Genomic DNA, 18811 nt, shown 5'->3' on the forward strand with positions numbered 1-18811 from the left:
AAAAGCGTACGTTTCATGCTGTATTAAAATCTGTCAAAGGTGAACGATTCATCGCTAAATAAAATATTTAAATATCAGAGGTAAATTTTTATAGCTTTTCCGCCCTTACAGATACCTATTTATATCGATAATTTATATAGATAATTTATCAAAACGGTAATTTTCGATCGGCAAGCTGTAAAATGAGTACGTACACCAGCGAATTAAAATAAAATATTGCCTGGGTGTGGTTGCATTAATTCTTTATATTCTCTGTATTATAAATATTGGCAATAAACTCTTTAAAAAAGAAATAAAATACTATCTAGACATACAATGGCACATAAAATTGGAAAATGTAACTGAGGAATATTTGATTTAATTACTGTTTTTTGGCTAGGACTTTGTTCGCCTGCGCTACTAATATACACAAATGAATTTTTGTAAACGAAACACCTGCATATTTTTCATGCTAACAATTAATTTGTTCTCCGTGCTTAAAAAAAACATAAAAAGCTTGGATTTCAGAACTCAGTTTCTACGGAACCGATACGTAGATGAAACATACCCTCTTTTCTTTTCCGGACACTAAGCTATACAGCAGAGAAAACCCCATCGAAATCCGTTCAGTAGATTCTACGCGATGCTAGCACAAACAGACGAACAAACAAAGAAAAAATCCAAAAATTAATTTTTTCGATTTCATGGCTTATGAACTGTTCCTGAATGACTATTTTCATTCTTTTTTATTCAATTCACGAACACGACCCTCCTCCTGCTGTTCTACTATTTTATTATATACATAGATTTAATGTCTGATTTAAACCTCTGCTTTATTGCTTTCGCTTTTATAGGTATGTAGGAATGTTATATTATTAGATTGTAGATAGCAGTATGATTAATACAATATCGTTTGCACTCACGCGTAATCGAATATAGAAGCCCGTTTCACGTATTCGTTACTCGCTGCTTCTACGACACAACGACACGACGATCTTCACACGACGACCGTAAATTCGACTCTGACTCTCTCAACCTCTCTCAACTCTCGTTACAATGTTTTCCACGCTCGCTTTTTTCCAAACATACCTTGGCAACGCTCGCGACACTCTTTGACAACGTCAACACATCTTGACCACGATAATAAACAATCACCCCTCGCGCCACGTCCCTCCCTGACGTCACACCATCCCACAGGTATAATTAATATACCAATATTAATATAATAATTACGCGAATTAAACATTGACATATGTTAAAATGCAGCATTACTCTTTCAAATATTCCGAAACATTTTGAAACTTTAAACTCGCGAAACTTTAAAGGAAGAAAAGTACGCGTCACAATTTTAATTACGTGCTTTGCGATTTCGTTTGTTTCGGTCCGTTTGATTTTCCACGTGCGAAGTAAATAATCGAAACAATGGAAACTAATTTATTCGTTAGAAAGTTTGCCGCAATAGGCAAGATATAATTTCATTTTGTAATTCTTGCGATATTAAACAGTTATAATTTACTACTTTGGGTAATTTACTGAACTGAGTAAGCTTTCTTTATTTTTGACATTTAATTGATAACGACTGGTTATTTAGCTGGCAGATTACGGTTGTAGGAGTTTCCAACCACTAAAGCTAACTGCAAACCGAATTTCCAAATGGTCATTAATTTAATCGCCAACCGTATCTAAGTAATAGTCTGGTCACTAATTTCAGTAATTAAACGAAACTTGTGCTTTCCGTGTGCAAGAACTATCATTTATTCGCTAGTTTGAATAATACACTATATGCTACATCTGTTATAACATTTTTCTACTATGCACAGGAAATTAATCAGAAACGTATACATTTGTCACTCTGTGTCCATCTGAATACCGTTATTTGTACTTTATTCCTGTGTTTTTGCTAATGGCCATTTAAACATGCAAAAGTTTACAGAATATTATATTACCTGACGTGTAAATATACATAGAATATATCTTGATTAGAATTACTCGATATTTGATAGGTGAAACGAATTTCTATTTATATTTCGTTACCTTAATTATTGGCTTCGTATAGATATGGATTTGCGTAAATAGCAACGAGAACAAAATCGATCCTAAGCGATGGAACGAAAGAGACGTTTTAAATAGTCGTCGTTTCATTTTTCGACGATTTCTTTCTTAGTGACTCTTCTTCTTCTTTTGCCAGCGTCTTAAAAATTAAATTAACATGCAGGAAGAAAGTATCTCTAGACGAATAAAAGTTGGGCGTAGCATTTACTTCGAGCGAAGCCACTTCGCCCGAAGCGTTCGGAACACTTTATCATGCAGTCACTTTCTTTCCTTTCTCGCAAAGCACACAGCTACGAGTAAACGACACACAACGCCTCTGTAAAATTAATGCCGAGAAAGACTATTAGGTTTAGGAAATAGAGCTTCGAAACTAGTCTTTTGTTTCTTCTCTAAAACAGAATAAACCTCAAAGGATGGAAAATTATCTTCTACTCAAAAAAAAAAAAAAAAAAAGAGAAAAATAGATGCGTAGGACGAAGGAGTTAAAACGAAAGGAAAATGATAAAGATTGGTAGTTATTATTTTTAAAAGAAATTATTATTTTAAAGGGAACGGATTTATTTTAGAATCTTTTTCGTACCCAGTTAAAAAGAAAGATAGGTCGAGGTAAAATATTTCAAAATATATTATAAACATTGGCTAGTTGGTTTAGTTGATCGTACGATGAAAAATTTCATTTCAATTTTGACAACTCTTCAACTACTTCGCCAATCTACAGATAATATATAATATCTTATTATGTTAATTAATAAATATTTATTGTTAAACGAATTCGAGTGTTCTTTCGATACCTATCACGCCCATCGCCTCATAATAAACACGTGTAATGATCAGAATAACCTTTTCGTCGTGTATTAAAATTACGATATAAACATTAGCCGTGATTTTTGTATTTACTTCGATCTTTGTTGCGTAACAGCTATCAGTGACGCTATTTAGAAAAAAAGGGTACGCTATCGGGAAAATGAAAGCTTTGAAACAGCAAAACATATCAAAGGACACAGTAATACGTATTCGAAAATATAATTTATATTTAATACGATATCGCTAGAGATTAATTAATCGAGAACTATGGGATCACGTTTTCAACAATACCGTGGATACGTACGATGTATTAGAATATGATCTATCAAAAAGAATAGGTCCAGGATATGTTTGTATTTAATACGTTTAAGTCCAACTTGCATTCAAGCTTCGGTCCGTGTTTACCCCTTAACCTACGATTTACGTTCAAGAATGCCCAAAATATTTACGCTTGGTGCGATCATCTACTACGGCCTATGCCCGTAATATTTACGTTTGGTGCGATCATTTAGTACGGACTATACTCGTAATATTTACGTTTGGTGCGATCATCTACTACGGGTTATATTCGTAATATTTACGTTTGGTGCGATCATCTACTACGACCTATACTCGTAATATTTACGTTTCGTGCGATCATCTACTACGACCTATACTCGTAATATTTACGTTTGGTGCGATCATCTACTACGACCTATACTCGTAATATTTACGTTTGGTGCGATCATCTACTACGGGTTATACTCGTAATATTTACGTTTGGTGCGATCATCTACTACGGGTTATATTCGTAATATTTACGTTTGGTGCGATCATCTACTACGACCTATACTCGTAATATTTACGTTTGGTGCGATCATCTACTACGACCTATGCCCGTAATATTTACGTTTGGTGCGATCATTTTTTTTTTTTTTTTTGTACGTGGAGAAATCCTCATGGACACTCCGCTGCTGCAGTAATCGCATAACAGCAGAGTAGTGTCGGACTCCTACCGATTAAAACTCCACGATAACCATCCTACGCGTGTGACTTATGAATTAAATTCTGTTGCACTCCCTTCTCGCGTCCTCTTGTTCGAGCCAATCCTAGTACCTCCTGATGGTGCGATCATCTTTGTAGGTTAAGGGATTAAGTTTACTTTTTGGAGATGTGAATGGAGAGACGTAACCGGAAGCCACGCAAAGCCGCAAGACGTGCGTCACGCATAAGACGATAAAGCAACGATACGATATCATCTAATGTATCCAATCGAAGGACAATAGTTGACCGATGTTTGATTGGAAAGTGTTACGATGACAAATAAAAGTTTCAACGGTATTAGGATTTACATCCATCGATAAAACTTGAAAAAATATCTCCAATCCACTTGGAGATCGATATCTTTTCGTCCATGCTTTTACACTAGTTTAACGATGAACATTGCAACGGGAAAAGTTGAATCCCATGTGACATTTACGTTCGAACGAGGTCAGTTCGCCGCAAGCGTTTACACCGCTTTATCACGCAGTCGTTCTCTTCTCAAACTCACATGCTCACGTTGAACGAATAGACGAAGCACATGGCTGTTATAACAAATGCGACTAAGCACAAAAGTACGCGGTGTCCGCGAAAGCTTATTACTCGATGTTTACAATCGCGAAGAAACTTGGTCGGCGTACATAACGGTGGAGTACACTTTACGAACTCGACAGGGAAGTTTCAGCCGCAGAACTTTGCCGGCCATACTCCGAACGATTTCAAACGAGGCCTGACGACCTCCCAATCTTATAATTAACCCATTTCGCCGTGGAGCTTTAATTTTCGGTCGCCCGTCCGAGATTCAAAAGTTGCGATTCGGTAACAGTGGCGTCGCTGAACTACGCCAGTCGCGAAACTTTTATCGTTTCGACGGATGAAACGGTTTTGGCGGCGTGAAATCCCGTAAAACGATTGCTTTCTTACGCAATTTATTGCGTATAAAAAGAGGGAAAAACCGTGAAGGACCCGACGTTTCATTAGATATTAAAAGCAACGAATGTCCTTAACTTTAATTGTAAATTAACGACATGTTATGATTCCAAAAGAAACAAAAATGACTTCCTTTGGTAAATAAATATTTCAGTCACAATAATATGTCCTTACGATATTTCAATTGTAATTGATCGTATTTAAAGATAAAAGTTGCAGTTATAATATTCTTATTTCCTAGAGGAACGTACGAAAAAGTTTGCAAAGGGCAAAGGGTAATTCAAACTTTCGAGCGGATGTTTACTGTGAAAGGATCTCGAGGCATCCACGACAGCAATTTCGTAATTACGTTTTAAAGAAATAATCGCATTTATTTAATTTTATTGACTTGCAAAGAGAAGAACGTTTTAGCATGAGATTTCACCCGTGACAGCATTAACGTGATTTTCTTTACTGATGGTGTTTTACAGTTAATACCATTAGCCTGTCAGAAACTCGTGATATTAAAACCATCTTATTGATTAACAACGAAAATTTCCCTCGATATTTACCATGATATATTAAATATGTCTGGTACGTGGTTTATGCGCTCAAGTATTGGCACATCGAGCTAGATTGCACGTTCTCGTATTTAGACACACAGAATCACCCATGAGTTGTATATTCATTGACAAATTGAAGCAGTTGCCCTCCCGTTTGGTTTTCGGACATCTAGTTAATAATACGTAAGCAATTATGCCTCTGTTTATTGATGCCCATCGTTACAATATAGCGATTATGACAGTGGTGCTTTATATTTCGACGCGTGGCTGTTCATTAGCGAACGTCAATATTTATTAAGCGTACCAGATGGATAACAATGCCGTGCAGGCAATCACAAACATCACGAAGTGATCAAATAATGTGTAAATAACGGCTAATAAGAGTTTCTATGAAACGAAATTAGCCTGACCTGCAATTTGATTATACGAGACAGGATAAAATTATTTTCTGAATAAAGCAGAGCAGATTTCGTTCTCATTATCAAAGATAGGAAAATTTTCGTACAGTTTTACGATCAATGGGCCATTCATCGTCTGTTGATATTTCGTATAACGAAAATAACAGTTGACATCGATCCAAAGCAATAAATGCAACGTCTACGTTTCATTATAATTCGATTTCCCTGTCGTTATAAAAACAACGATGCTGAACGTTTTAGTTTTTTTATTTATGAGATGCGTATCTCGTAAATAACAATTAAAAAGTTGTACAAGATCGATATCAAGACAGTCGAATTAAATTATATCGATCAAATTGAGTAATTATTTGTAACTTACACATAGCCGTACTATATGTTTCTGCTTTTTTTTTTTTTTTTTTTTTGAGATAAAGTAATTACAAGCAGACTAATTGTATTACTTAAACTTCAGATATTTTCCGCGATATTTCGTCCGTAATATCCTCTTTAAAACCTTCCACTTCCAACTCTCGCCGTATTCTACTTTCAACGTTTATTGACCAATAAAAGTGCTCTCGCCATCAAACACACAAAAACATACATCTGCCACCAACTAATCACACTAAACATTTAAAAAGTTTATCTACCGCGCATATTCCAACGACGCTTAACTTTGACATCTTCTTTAACGTCTATTACATCTACGTACGATGCGAATTACTATACTGTACCGTATAAATTACTCATATTGTACTAACATAATAGGAGCGTATAAAGGAGAGAGAAAGGAATTGGGGAAAGGGCCAAGAAGGGAAAAGAACAAGAAAAAGAAAGACGAGGTTAGAGGAGGCGAGAGAGGGAAGGACACGAGTGGAGGCAGGAGATAGACAAGAAAGGATGACAGCTGACCAAATCATAGAAGAAAGAGGGAAAAGAGAAACAAAGGAGAGGGAGAAAAGGATAAGGGAATCTAAATACAACGGAAACATAGCAAAAGAAGGGCTACCAAAGTATCTAGATGGAAAGATGAAATGGAAGGATAGAAGTATGGTAGCGAGATTCAGATGTGGTAACGAAACCAGGGCAAGGGAACACTGGAAAGAGGAGGGAGAAAGAGGATGCAGACTATGCAAAAAAGGAGAGGAGGACTTGAAACACGTAGTAGAGGAATGTGAGATAACAGGAGGAGCAAGGAACATGGTAGAAGTACTGAATGAGACTGGAGAAGGACTGGCAGAACTGAAAGCGATAATAGAGAAGAGAAGAGTAGCAGAAGAGGGGGAGGAACGACGGGGAGGGACCACAGCAAGGAAGCAAAAGCGAAAGAAGGAATGAACACTTCATTATAAGCGTTAAATACAAGTAGTACATAGCGATGGAGCAACCAATAGATAGGTATAAGCAGTAAATAATAATATAAGTGCTAGAGTAAGAGAAATATATGTAATGTAAGGGCATTATAAGAGATGTAAACCGAAAGTCGTCCAAAGTCGAAAGGTGTGGACTAAGAATAAATAAAATAATAATAATATACTAACATAATAGTGGTATATTCCTAAATGTACTATTCGTCGAGGTGGTTATCGCTTCTAAGAAAATTCTACATCCGATCTTTTTAGTTTTCTCAAGCATCGAAGCCATCGACAGCGTGTAGACAAAAGACCGCGACGAAGACAGACCATAAACAATAGACAGGCGACGTTGGCTTCGGGGTTTTTTTCCAGTTATTGGGTAACACAGCTAGCGTGTGGATGTGGACCAGCTCAAATTGTATTCTTACTTATAATTACACTTCTATTTAAATATATTTTCTACCTTACAATTTATCCACGAGCTTCTCTGTTTACACATCAAATAACCTCGACACTGTTCATTGTACTTATTATTATCGCACACTGTGAAAAATAAGCACAACCACATACGTTACCATGATATTTTAGCGGTAATATACAGTCGGTGGAAAAAGTCTCTGTACGCCCTTCGAAACGTGGTAATTTTCAGATAAAATTCTCAGATAAAAATGTAATAAGAAGTTAAAAAAAGTGACCTTTAGCATTTCCTTCGTGATTCCGATCAGTTGCGATTTTGTCGACAGTTTTTCGTACACCTCATCCAATAAACTAATTCTTCTAACAATTAAAAAAAAAAAGAAAAAATCTCAAATTGTTTGTTATTCTGTTGTAAGGAAAGTGGGGAAACTTTTTTAGTCGATCGTGCATCATTTACCATTTCGACAACTTCATTAATCAGTCGGAAAATATTCAAATCCATAATAAGACAGCTCGATCATTTTCTCTAGCCGTTTCGAAACATCGTCTGACGAAGAATCGCTATTTCGCTTATTCAAAGCACTCTTTGAGCGATTTCTCATTACGCGAACGAACCACGGAGGAAGAAAGGTCGAACAAAGGTGATTCCAAGACCGATTCAAAGTTACCTTCCTTTCTTCTTTCCGCAATTAAATACTTGAAATAGGTGCGATTTAATTAACGAGCTTCAGAAACGTCATATTTACCGTGCGGAACGCGCGCCCACTGGTCGCGCCTCAGACTGCACTGGAGACTACTTCTATCAGCGCGCCAAGTTTATTCTCGGCTGCGAGCAGATTTAAGCCACGTTAACGCCACATTTTGTATTCTTACGTGTGTTTTAGACTTCGGCGTAACGACAGGCCGACAGGAGGCGCAATACCCCTGTGCATTTGTTTACAACAGCAACGAGACACGCAACGGTACGTTCGCCTCGCCGAATTACCCGGGCTTGTACCCACGCGACACGGAATGTCATTATTTCTTCAATGGCCAGCTAAACGAGCGGGTGCATCTTCACTTCCACTTCTTCGACGTGGAGGGCGTGTCGCCGTAAGTAAAAAAAAACTCGACGAGACAATGCTTTAACCTACGCGTTCCCTGATAGTTATAGAATGTTGGATTTATAATTTAAAACTTTCAACGTGATTGTTATGCGTGAATGATTGTTACGCGTTACGTGGGTGGAAGATATTTCGCTATATATCTGGTTACAAATTGTTTGCCCTGATATCGTTAAAAAGAGTTTCAAAATGACTTTGGAAGGGAGACTTGCGACGTTATCGCGAACAGTGACACGTAAGTAGTATTTTTATACATTTGGTAAATGCTAGATATTATTACTACCCCTTTTGATGGATATTTTCTGTTTATTGTTTATTAATTCCTGCAATTGCTGTTTCTAATTATTAATTTTTCGTTGATTCGTACTGTTCAGGTATATTCCTGTTGTTACTGTAGTGTCTGGATACTCATGTATTTGTATTATACGTGAAATAGGATACTTAAAAATATAGGAAAAATTGGTAGGGATCGAATGCCATCTAAAGCGAATAATATAGTAGTTTCTAATTTTGTAAACGTTAAAGACGTCCTTTGATTTTCATTTTGACGTGGCCGTATTTGCATTTTGCGACGTAATTTTCTGATTGTATAAATTAAATAAGAATTCAGAGTCGCAGAGAATTATTCAAGACTGTACACGTTACTGTAGTATTTCGTTTAAATAACTTGAAAAGAGTTATCCATCCGGATGAGACGGATTTAAGTACCGGTATTCTATTCGCAATACAATACTATACAAATTAATTCAGCGTACAAAGGAAAGAATCGGCTAGTATCCATAACAATTTCGACGAAGATAGCTTGTAACGATTTATTTAGATAATGATACTTTTACTACTTCAATCTTTAAAATACATTTTGTGTTTAAAATGAAACTTAAAACGCACGGTAGAAAGGGGAGAAAAGTGAAAAGTAAGATTAAAAGAAACGCGAAGAAACGGCACACGGAACGGCACGCATTACGTTTCGTTCCGTTAAAATTAATATTTTATGCTGCCAGTTATGAAAATCAAGGGATTTCCTCGCTGAGATTTTTCTATAAAATTACTATAAAATCAACCGGTCATGCCTTTTAATTTTTATTAGCAACGAGAATTCCCGTGAAATTTACCATTACAATGCTCATCTACTTTCTATTAATATTTATTCCATGAATATTTAAACACAGAAATCAATAATGTATATAGTAGCGAAATCAGAAACGGCAATAAAAGTCACATAAGGGGAATCCTTCGAATCGCGTAAATGGGAAGGAACACGAACATCAGACAGGACAGATAAACTAGCTATTCGAGCGTGACTAGAATTCTATGTATCGATCCTTCTCCGTTTCCTTCTCGTCACTCAACGAGACTAGGTGAGACAAAGTGAGTATCCTTAGCCAACTAGAAGGCTACTGGAAGCAAATCGATGCTAGTTCGATTGGGTTTCCTGATGTAGTTCGACGTTCCACTAAATCAAACTACGTCAGACAAAGTTTCAAGCTGCTTATCGGGGACGAAGACTTCACATGCAAAGAGAATTCGGTAACCGATAGGCCAAAAGCTCATCAGAACGTGCAGTATTTGCATCGTGCTGACCAATTAGCAAGCACAGCTGATTAACGACTATCGGTGATGAGAGACGGAAAAGCTCGATGTAATCCATCATCTGATATTAGAACAGATTGCTAAGGACTACGGTTTATCGGATGGTTTCAACGATTGCCGCAATTGCTGTTTTTCAAAATAAGATTTTCGCTTTCTTTGCCGTCAACGTGCGATGATAAAATTGGTATTTGTAATTATGGAACACGTTTTTCATCGTCGGATTCTTTTATTCCTAAATTACAAATTACGTCAACAAGGATCCTCTAAATTGATAGAAGGACTTCTAACGTTAATGCAACCAGTGGTATTTAAATAGCGAGTGCATGTCATGGTACGTATAGTAAATAATAAAATATAAAAAAGTTAGTTACCAATGTACCGTTAATTTTAATGTTTGCTTAAAATTCACGTAATGTTACTGCTAAAATCTACGAAAACGCCCTGATGCTTGTGAGCGGCAAATCCTTACATGCTCGATCGTTCCTTCGATATTAATCGCAAAGCGTAATACGGCTGATACAGAGCAGTAGCCTTGCGATACGGGGAAAAAAAGAAGTTTACGTAATAACCTAATTGGGTCGTATTAAATCGCCATCAATAACCACGTTGTAATACACCGCATCGTTCATTACTGGAAGCCGCTAATTAGTCGTGTTTTGCCGATTTCTGCCCAACTTTTGAACAATAACAGCGAGAGGAAGCACGAAGTAGGCCTCTGTGACTCCATCGATTCTGCTCTCCCCGGCGAAATACGACCTGAATTTAATAATTCGAGGTCGACCGATATCAAAATCCTTGGAAGAAGGCACTTGCGTCTGTCGTTACCGATAAAGTAAATTCACGTATAACGAGCACAGCGACTTCGTTTCCGCTCTTTGCTTCTCTCTTCCCTTGCCCTTCTTTCGTTCGAAAAGCATCCACTGTAAATATCGCGATTCGAACGAGACTCGAATTAGACGAAGTGCAACGCGAACCTCGCGATTCTTGGGCCGCGCGCGTTCATTTCGTTGCCGTCTCGCGAAGAAAAGATACATTCCTATCCGTAAATCCGGATGCGAGTAAACACTGCGAAATATATGTTGGGAAACGTGAAAACCGAATGATGATCTATCACGGGAATTGCCACTTATGTCATCGGTGGAGGGGGCGATTCGCATGCTATACGTCTCTGCTTCGACGATAATAGCATCATCATTCACGTATCAACATTTCTTACGAGCGCGATACATTATTTGCAGGCAGCGAATGCATTCTTCGACGGAGGAAACGGTCGCGTAAATCGTCGTTATCAATGTCGTACGTTCTTCGTGATCGCCGTTTCCTTCCGACTTTAATTACAGGATACGAAGTCGTAATATTTTCGACCGCGGCTTCGTAATATTTCTGATATTTCCGCGGCCGCAATCCACCAGACGGTGGTGACGTGACGTTGGTAGTACCGACCTGCACGTTACCATTAAAGTTATTTTCGCGCGGTCGTGGCAAACAAAAACTCGAACTTGGCACACCGTGGTCGGCTCTCAAATCGTTTCGCCGTTGCAGAAATAAAGCGTTATTTCTGACCGCCTCTGTTCCGCCGAGCTTTAATCACGGGTTACGTAATCGGGAATTCGTCGACTCCGGCGAAACCCTCCAGCGAATATTTATGGAGCACGAAGGCCGACTACCCCGGAATATCCGAAAACAGAATATCCAGAAGGATATTCCCACTGTAAATACCGTGGATGAAGGCGAGACCGCGCACTTACACACGTACAGATATCGAAATTATGCGCGGCAAGAGCCAAGATCGAATTACTTATGGAATTGCCGGCCCACGCAGCCGCCAAAGCAATTTATGAGCACGCGCGACGCGTCGCGCGCCCAGAAAAATCATTCGAATCTCCTCGATATTCGCCGCGAAAGGTGAATATCTCAGCGACGTGCCGACCTTCTTAGTCCTCCATGTATATCAATTTACCGGTGATTGCGTAACACACGACCTCACCGAAAATATAAATTTACCAGACGAACGACAAACTTAGGGCACCGCTGAATAATACATCCGCAATTGTATTTTATACGTAATAGAAACGCGCCCCGGTTATACAGCGGACCGGTCATCCTTGCTGAAATGGCTGATGTCATAAACTTTTATGAGCTTACTAAATATGTGCTTTATCCGGTGAGATTGTATGTGAAAATGAAGAAATGAATTTCCTCGTCGGAATATAAACGTACGTTTCGATCATTCTAGCGTGATTGGTCTTTTTGCTGTACAGTGACTCGCAAAAGTCACAAAGTTGCACATCGCTGCATTTACTATTGCATTTATACAGGGTGGTTGGTAACTGGTGGTACGAGCGGAAAGGGGTGATTCTACGCGAAAAAGGAAGTCGGAAATATAGAATAAAATCCTTTTTTTAATTTTAAAAATTTTTTTAAAAATCTACAGTGAGATCCGTTATAACGAGACGTGATAAAGTGCACGCGTACCCAATGAAAATTCAAAGTCGATTTTCTCGAAAACAATGCCTCGAACGAAAAAATTTTGTTCTATATTTTCGACTTCTTTTTTCGCGTAGAATCACCCCCTTTTCGTTTGTACCGCCAATTATGAACCACCCTGTGTATTAATTAATTAGATCGCACAAATTTCGAATCGTTTGGCGATATGTACCTTTATATCGTTGCGAAAATTTGATGCTCTTTTGATAATGATGCAAATACTTTTCGTAACCACCGTGGATCGTTTTCCATGCTGCACATTGCAAGGATGCACTTGTCGTTCGTAAGAATCCGAACACTTTGATCGATTTCTTTTTTTACATCTTACATTTTTATTTAATGTTTGATTAACAACGACACGAATATTGTTAAAGTATAGGATTTAATGAGAAACTAACGATGAAAACCAACGTTTCCTATCATTTTATGAGACCAACAGATATACACAGTGACTGTAAAGGTATTTACTCTTCGTTGTATTTGTGATAAGGTGAACGAAGAACGAGAAATGGAATATTTTTAGAGCGAGAAACATCTTCCAGCCAATCGCAGTTTTTATTTTATTTTAATTACTAATTGCTCGTTTCTACTGCAACGTTAACTCCCGCTGCTATTAAATTTATGAGACACGTATCGATGAATTATTGCAAGCGGTCTTTAACAAACCATATCACGATAAAATATCCATTGAAAATTTGATAATTAGCACTGGTATTTCGGAAACAATTTTCTATCGCGATTGTAGAAGGGAGACGAGTTTAACATTTATCAATCGATATGATCGCACGCGAAATTAGAAACAAATAATGCGTTTAAATTATACTCGATGTATACGTTATTAAATATCGTAGCCGGTCGATAGCGTTGAAAAAATTGATAACTTGCGAAAGTGTATATACACATAACGAAAGAACCAGACTTCCGTAATAAAACACTCTGAAAATTGTGTAAACTTCGATTCCGTATTGTGCTCGCGTATTGTGTGTAGTTTTATACGCAGACATCGATACGCTTGTCTCCTCGTCGTTTCTTCGGTATAATATCGAACGCAATAACATCCCCTGCTACATTGTATTACTATCCAATTCATAAGATTATACCGATCTATAGAGGACGTTTTAAGAGGACAGAATATCGCAGGTCAGCGGTTTCGAAGGGAATTTTCACGATAGCACAAAGTACTGGAATTTTTCCTACAAGCAAAAATGTTTCAACGTTTTGGATCATTTGTTTGTTAATTATATGCAACGTCTATATGGACGCACCTCGCTGACTTTTACGTATTGGGTTGTCGGAAAAGTTTCTTTCGTTCTATAAGGAAATAATAGGCGCACAATGTTTTTTGTTTTGTATTGGTTTATTGAATTATGCACGAACATAATAATAAAAATATAACGAAATCGATCATACCTAATTCGATAAAATAATATAAAACAGAAATTGTTGTTCATCTATTATCACCTTATGAAACGAAAGAAACCTAATATAACTTCCTTGACGTTAACGATACGATTAGTTTTTCACTGTCAAAATATTTTTCAAGAAATTATTAGCAACTAGCTTCGTCGGAAAAAATTACGAATTGAGGATCATCCGACTTTGACGTCTTTCCTCTAGATACCGATAATTATCAGTAATGTCAATGAAAATCTATGACTCTCCAAAGAAACAACTCTTTACCATCGATAATGATTACTGGTAACTAAAAAACATTTTCAATAATGCCGGTTACTAGCATCTGAAAAACATTTTCACCGCCAATATTGCTGGCCACTGGCAGCTGGAGGACATTTTCACCGCCAATAACGCAGGTTACTGGCGACTGAGAAACATTTTCAACACCAAGAATGGTTACTGGTAATTGAAAAATATTTTCACCGTTAATAATCGTTATCGATGGCGGTCGCCGATAACAAAACGAATCATAAACATTCGTAATGCGCTTTAAAATTAAAGTAAAAAATATGTAAAATTATTATTTTCTAAACCTCTCTGTTTTTTTAAATCTCTTCGATATACTGTTTAACGATCATTGTTTTCCATTGAAACCTACTGTCTTCCTCGCTTCTTTTTCGCGTTTATATCTTGTCAGATATCGTGCTTTTGAGACTCTTTTATTCGTGAAAATCGTGGTATGCACAAAAGGTACGAAAACAACGAAATGATAAAACCAAATATTCGAAAACGACGTATGTATATTTTAATAATTTTCTATCGAAATACAACGTCCATTCCGGGTCATATAGAGGCGGACAGCAGGCTTAAACAAAATTAAGTTATCGCAAGAGTGTAAAAAACGACTGCTATTTTTTGTATCTCTGAGATAAACGGTGTTAATGTTACAGCTGCGAGGCGGTGTCGGCGAGCGACTTCGTCGAATTTTCGAATTACATGTCTAGGGACCGGAAGTATTCGAGGCATTGCGGTCAACAAAAGGAATTCGACGTGGAGAGCGACAGAAAGTTCTTTCGCGTAACCTTTAAAAGCAACGGCAGATACGATGGAACAGGATTTAACGCTAGCTATGTGTTTATGGACGAGGAAGGAAATTATACAACAAAGCCGCCGAGTAACGCGTCAACGTTAAAAGGTAAAACTAAACTTCCTTTTTTTCTCGACGAGCAACTTTCGTCCCCTTTCTCTCGTACTCGAATTTTTACGTTCCCTACACAATGCTCGGACGTTTTTTCCCTTTCTTCTTTTTCTCTACTCTATTCTGGTTAATTTCCGTACGACGACAGAGAAATTAAAATAAAATTTCTAAAATATTAATGTAATCCCGTCATCCTGATTGTACAAAAGGAAATTTAAATACACCTTGTTTAAAGCATACACGAGAAAGAGAGAAGGCGCATGATATTTCCCTGCTTCATACAAAATATATAATTACGGTATAAGAAACGCAAGAAATTTTTTTTGACAACGAGAAACGTATTCTACAATTTTTGCAGATATATGTATGCACGAGATAACGGAGATGATATGGAAACTCGATTCGTATGTTTGCACGTTTATACGTGAAAAGTAACGAAATTTGTGTACGCGGAGTAACATCTATAAAAACGCATTAAAATAATTATAAACCTTCGATCGAGTCGAATATCATTTCAAATAATACACTTCCGACGTTTATCTATAAAACGGGGCAAATACTTCTAATTAAAAATTAATACAAATAACTGCTGTTCGGTGTTTCCGACTCCCTGTTAAATATTTTAAAATCAATTCATATCGGAATGATCACAGATACGGTATATGCGACCGAATCACGTTTAATATTAAACGACGTGAAAACAGTAAATATTAAGATAACATAACAATTCTGTATGCAAAAGATTCTATATAAAAATATTATCTACAAGAAATATACAAAATAAGTATCAGTGTAACATTGTTCGGTTATTTATATTCCACGATAAATAATATTATCTAACCGAGGACGTACTCGTTGGAAAATAAATATGAGTACATACATTATCCGTATATCCGAACGTTCTGTTATTCAACAGAATGTTTGTTTACGATAAATACTATTTCCTGTTACATGTATCATTATGCTTAAGCTGCTACGATTCTCAAAATTTGCATCTGTCAGCTAAAGAACATTTGATGCTCTGAGACAATCTTCATAGCTATCTATTTTCCTTGAATAGAAGAAATTTTCCTAACCTATCTGAACCTAATATCTTCAACTATATAATTTCTGATTTCTATCTGATTTCTATAAGAAAAATGCGACAAGAAATTTGTATCTATCGGCTTATTCGCTTTCCTTTCAACCGAAAGAAGAACATTTAATGTTCTAAGACAATCTTCATCGCCATTTTCCTCCAATTTAAGAAATTTTCCTAACCTGTATGAACCTAATATCTTCAACTATATAATCTCTGTTTCTATAAGAAAAATACGACCCGAAATTTGTATCTATCGGCTTATTCGCTTTCCTTTCAACCGGAAGAAGAACATTTAATGTTCTAAGACAATCTTCATCGCTATTTTCCTCCAATTTAAGAAATTTTCCTAACCTGTATGAACCTAATATCTTCGACTATACAATCTCTGACGTCTATAAGAAAAATACGACCCGAAATTTGTATCTATCGGCTTATTCGCTTTCCTTTCAACCGAAAGAAGAACATTTAATGTTCTAAGACAATCTTCATCGCCATTTTCCTCCAATTTAAGAAATTTTCCTAACCTGTATGAACCTAATATCTTCGACTATACAATCTCTGACGTCTATAAGAAAAATACGACCCGAAATTTGTATCTATCGGCTTATTCGCTTTCCTTTCAACCAAAGGAGGAACATTTAATGTTCTAAGACAATCTTCATCGCTATTTTCCTCCAATTTAAGAAATTTTCCTAACCTGTATGAACCTAATATCTTCGACTATACAATCTCTGATTTCTATAAGAAAAATACTCGTTCGAAAATGACACAAAAAACGTAGTAACATTAACATTACATAGGTGAAATGTATTTACTGCGACACGATTAAAAAAACTAGGTTAAACATAACGCAGTCACGTATTACAAAACTCCCTAACGATGCGTTATCGACGCACACGTTCTAATGAAGCAATCGATTCTGTACTGTTAATGCTAACTTTAGAAACGCGATACCAAGCTAGCAAGACTGCCGAGGCCGTAGTTTCCAATGCAAACATACATACGGTCGCGATTGCGCGTCACGAGACGCGTGCACTGTGCGTTTTAATATTTTCACATGCGTATACGCAAAGCGGGTAAACGCGCAAGTTCGACGAACTTTCCTCTGTTCTCTTTTTTAGCGAATTACGAGCTTATTGTCTCCTCCCTTTTCGTATCACTTTTATATACATATTGCTCTTTAAACAACGTATTTTCCAAGCCATCAGAAACAATAGCGAGCTTTTATCTCGTTTCGAATCAATAAAAATAATCCGAAGCGTTATCTCGCTTGATTTTAATAAAGAATCAAATAAATCAAAATGTCTTTGCCTTACTAGGTATTTAACATTTTTTTTTTTTTTTTTTTTTTTTATAACATAGAAAAGGGGGATATACAAATCGAAAGCCGCCATCCTAAGCCGCGAGACAAGGATTACGTACAGACAAATGATAATATTAAAATTTTTTGTTATTCGCGCAATTGCCAATGCTTAAGCTTCTTCGTTCCATAGTTTTTCTGATACTAGTTTTCCGTGCTCGCGAAACGAAAGGCTACATTGGTTATGGGTTTAAAAAAGTTCAACCTCTCATCGGATTCAAACACTCACCGGTTTATCGTGCAATCCCATGAATAATCGACAGTTTACATCCGAAACAGCGGAAGCATGCGTTAGTGTAAAAAAGATTATACACGATTTATAAGAGGATTTGCGATAGACGAGCGACCAGTGTTGCCCTGCAGATATTGATAGAGGAAATCGAATTTTTGTGTACTTTCTTCCATTATTAAATCACTCGGAAGATGGATTCGTTTGCTTTAATCGTACATAAATCGAACGAATCAAGAGCGATACGTGGAATAGAAAGCGGATACCGATGCCCGGATCCTCATGTTCCAAAACTTCGATCCTGTTGCGATTCTCGAATTTATACCATTTCCACCTCGCCCTCGCTTTACCTTGAAAAAACGTACTGCAACGTTTTAAACAAATACCTCATATGAAATTTAATAGGAATTTCATACGAAGTTGATACGAAGAATTTTTTCATATTTTGCTCAAGCTTCAGATGTTTCTTGACGTTAGAAAAATACAATTGGGTACATGAACATTCGTCGTCGTAGCAACGAATTGACAAGCTGGAAGTACAGCTTTCGTAATTTGGGAATTGCACGAATAGTTTTTACAATTTCAGAATTTTGTATTAGATAGGAAAAATAACGTACAACTTACAGATAGTTTTAATATTAGTAAATTCGTAGGCTTCTGAACACGGTTGAACAAATGGAACTTAAGCGTGGAATTGTTTCGCTATCGAGTACATTATTTGGAATATTTTCTATATTTTCGTATCTTTAAATTTCTCATAGATGCAGAAGAATCGACAGTTTATTGGTAAAATATACTTGTGGAACCTTGCCTGTTTTATCGTTGAATCATGGAAGAGAAAATGTATTATTTTCCAAACGTAAATACGAATAAA

At 36.9% G+C, this 18811-nt stretch overlaps 2 protein-coding genes across 3 annotated transcripts in view; one reads left to right on the forward strand and one right to left on the reverse strand.

Moving 5' to 3' along the window:
* Window positions 1–18811, forward strand: part of LOC126870727 (suppressor of lurcher protein 1) — a 527940-nt gene that overhangs the window by 497716 nt on the left and 11413 nt on the right. The window contains exons 11-12 of one of the 2 annotated variants that reach the window (XM_050628717.1): window positions 8379–8586; window positions 15020–15264. In XM_050628717.1, coding sequence (XP_050484674.1) covers window positions 8379–8586; window positions 15020–15264 — 453 coding nt within the window. The remainder of the gene's footprint in view (window positions 1–8378; window positions 8587–15019; window positions 15265–18811) is intronic. The other variant, XM_050628716.1, reaches the window with a different exon arrangement.
* Window positions 1–18811, reverse strand: part of LOC126870746 (uncharacterized) — a 118096-nt gene that overhangs the window by 41376 nt on the left and 57909 nt on the right. The gene's annotated exons all lie outside the window — the stretch shown is intronic.

This window comes from Bombus huntii, chromosome 10, assembly GCF_024542735.1.
Source record: "Bombus huntii isolate Logan2020A chromosome 10, iyBomHunt1.1, whole genome shotgun sequence".
Classification (NCBI taxonomy): Eukaryota; Metazoa; Arthropoda; class Insecta; order Hymenoptera; family Apidae; genus Bombus; species Bombus huntii.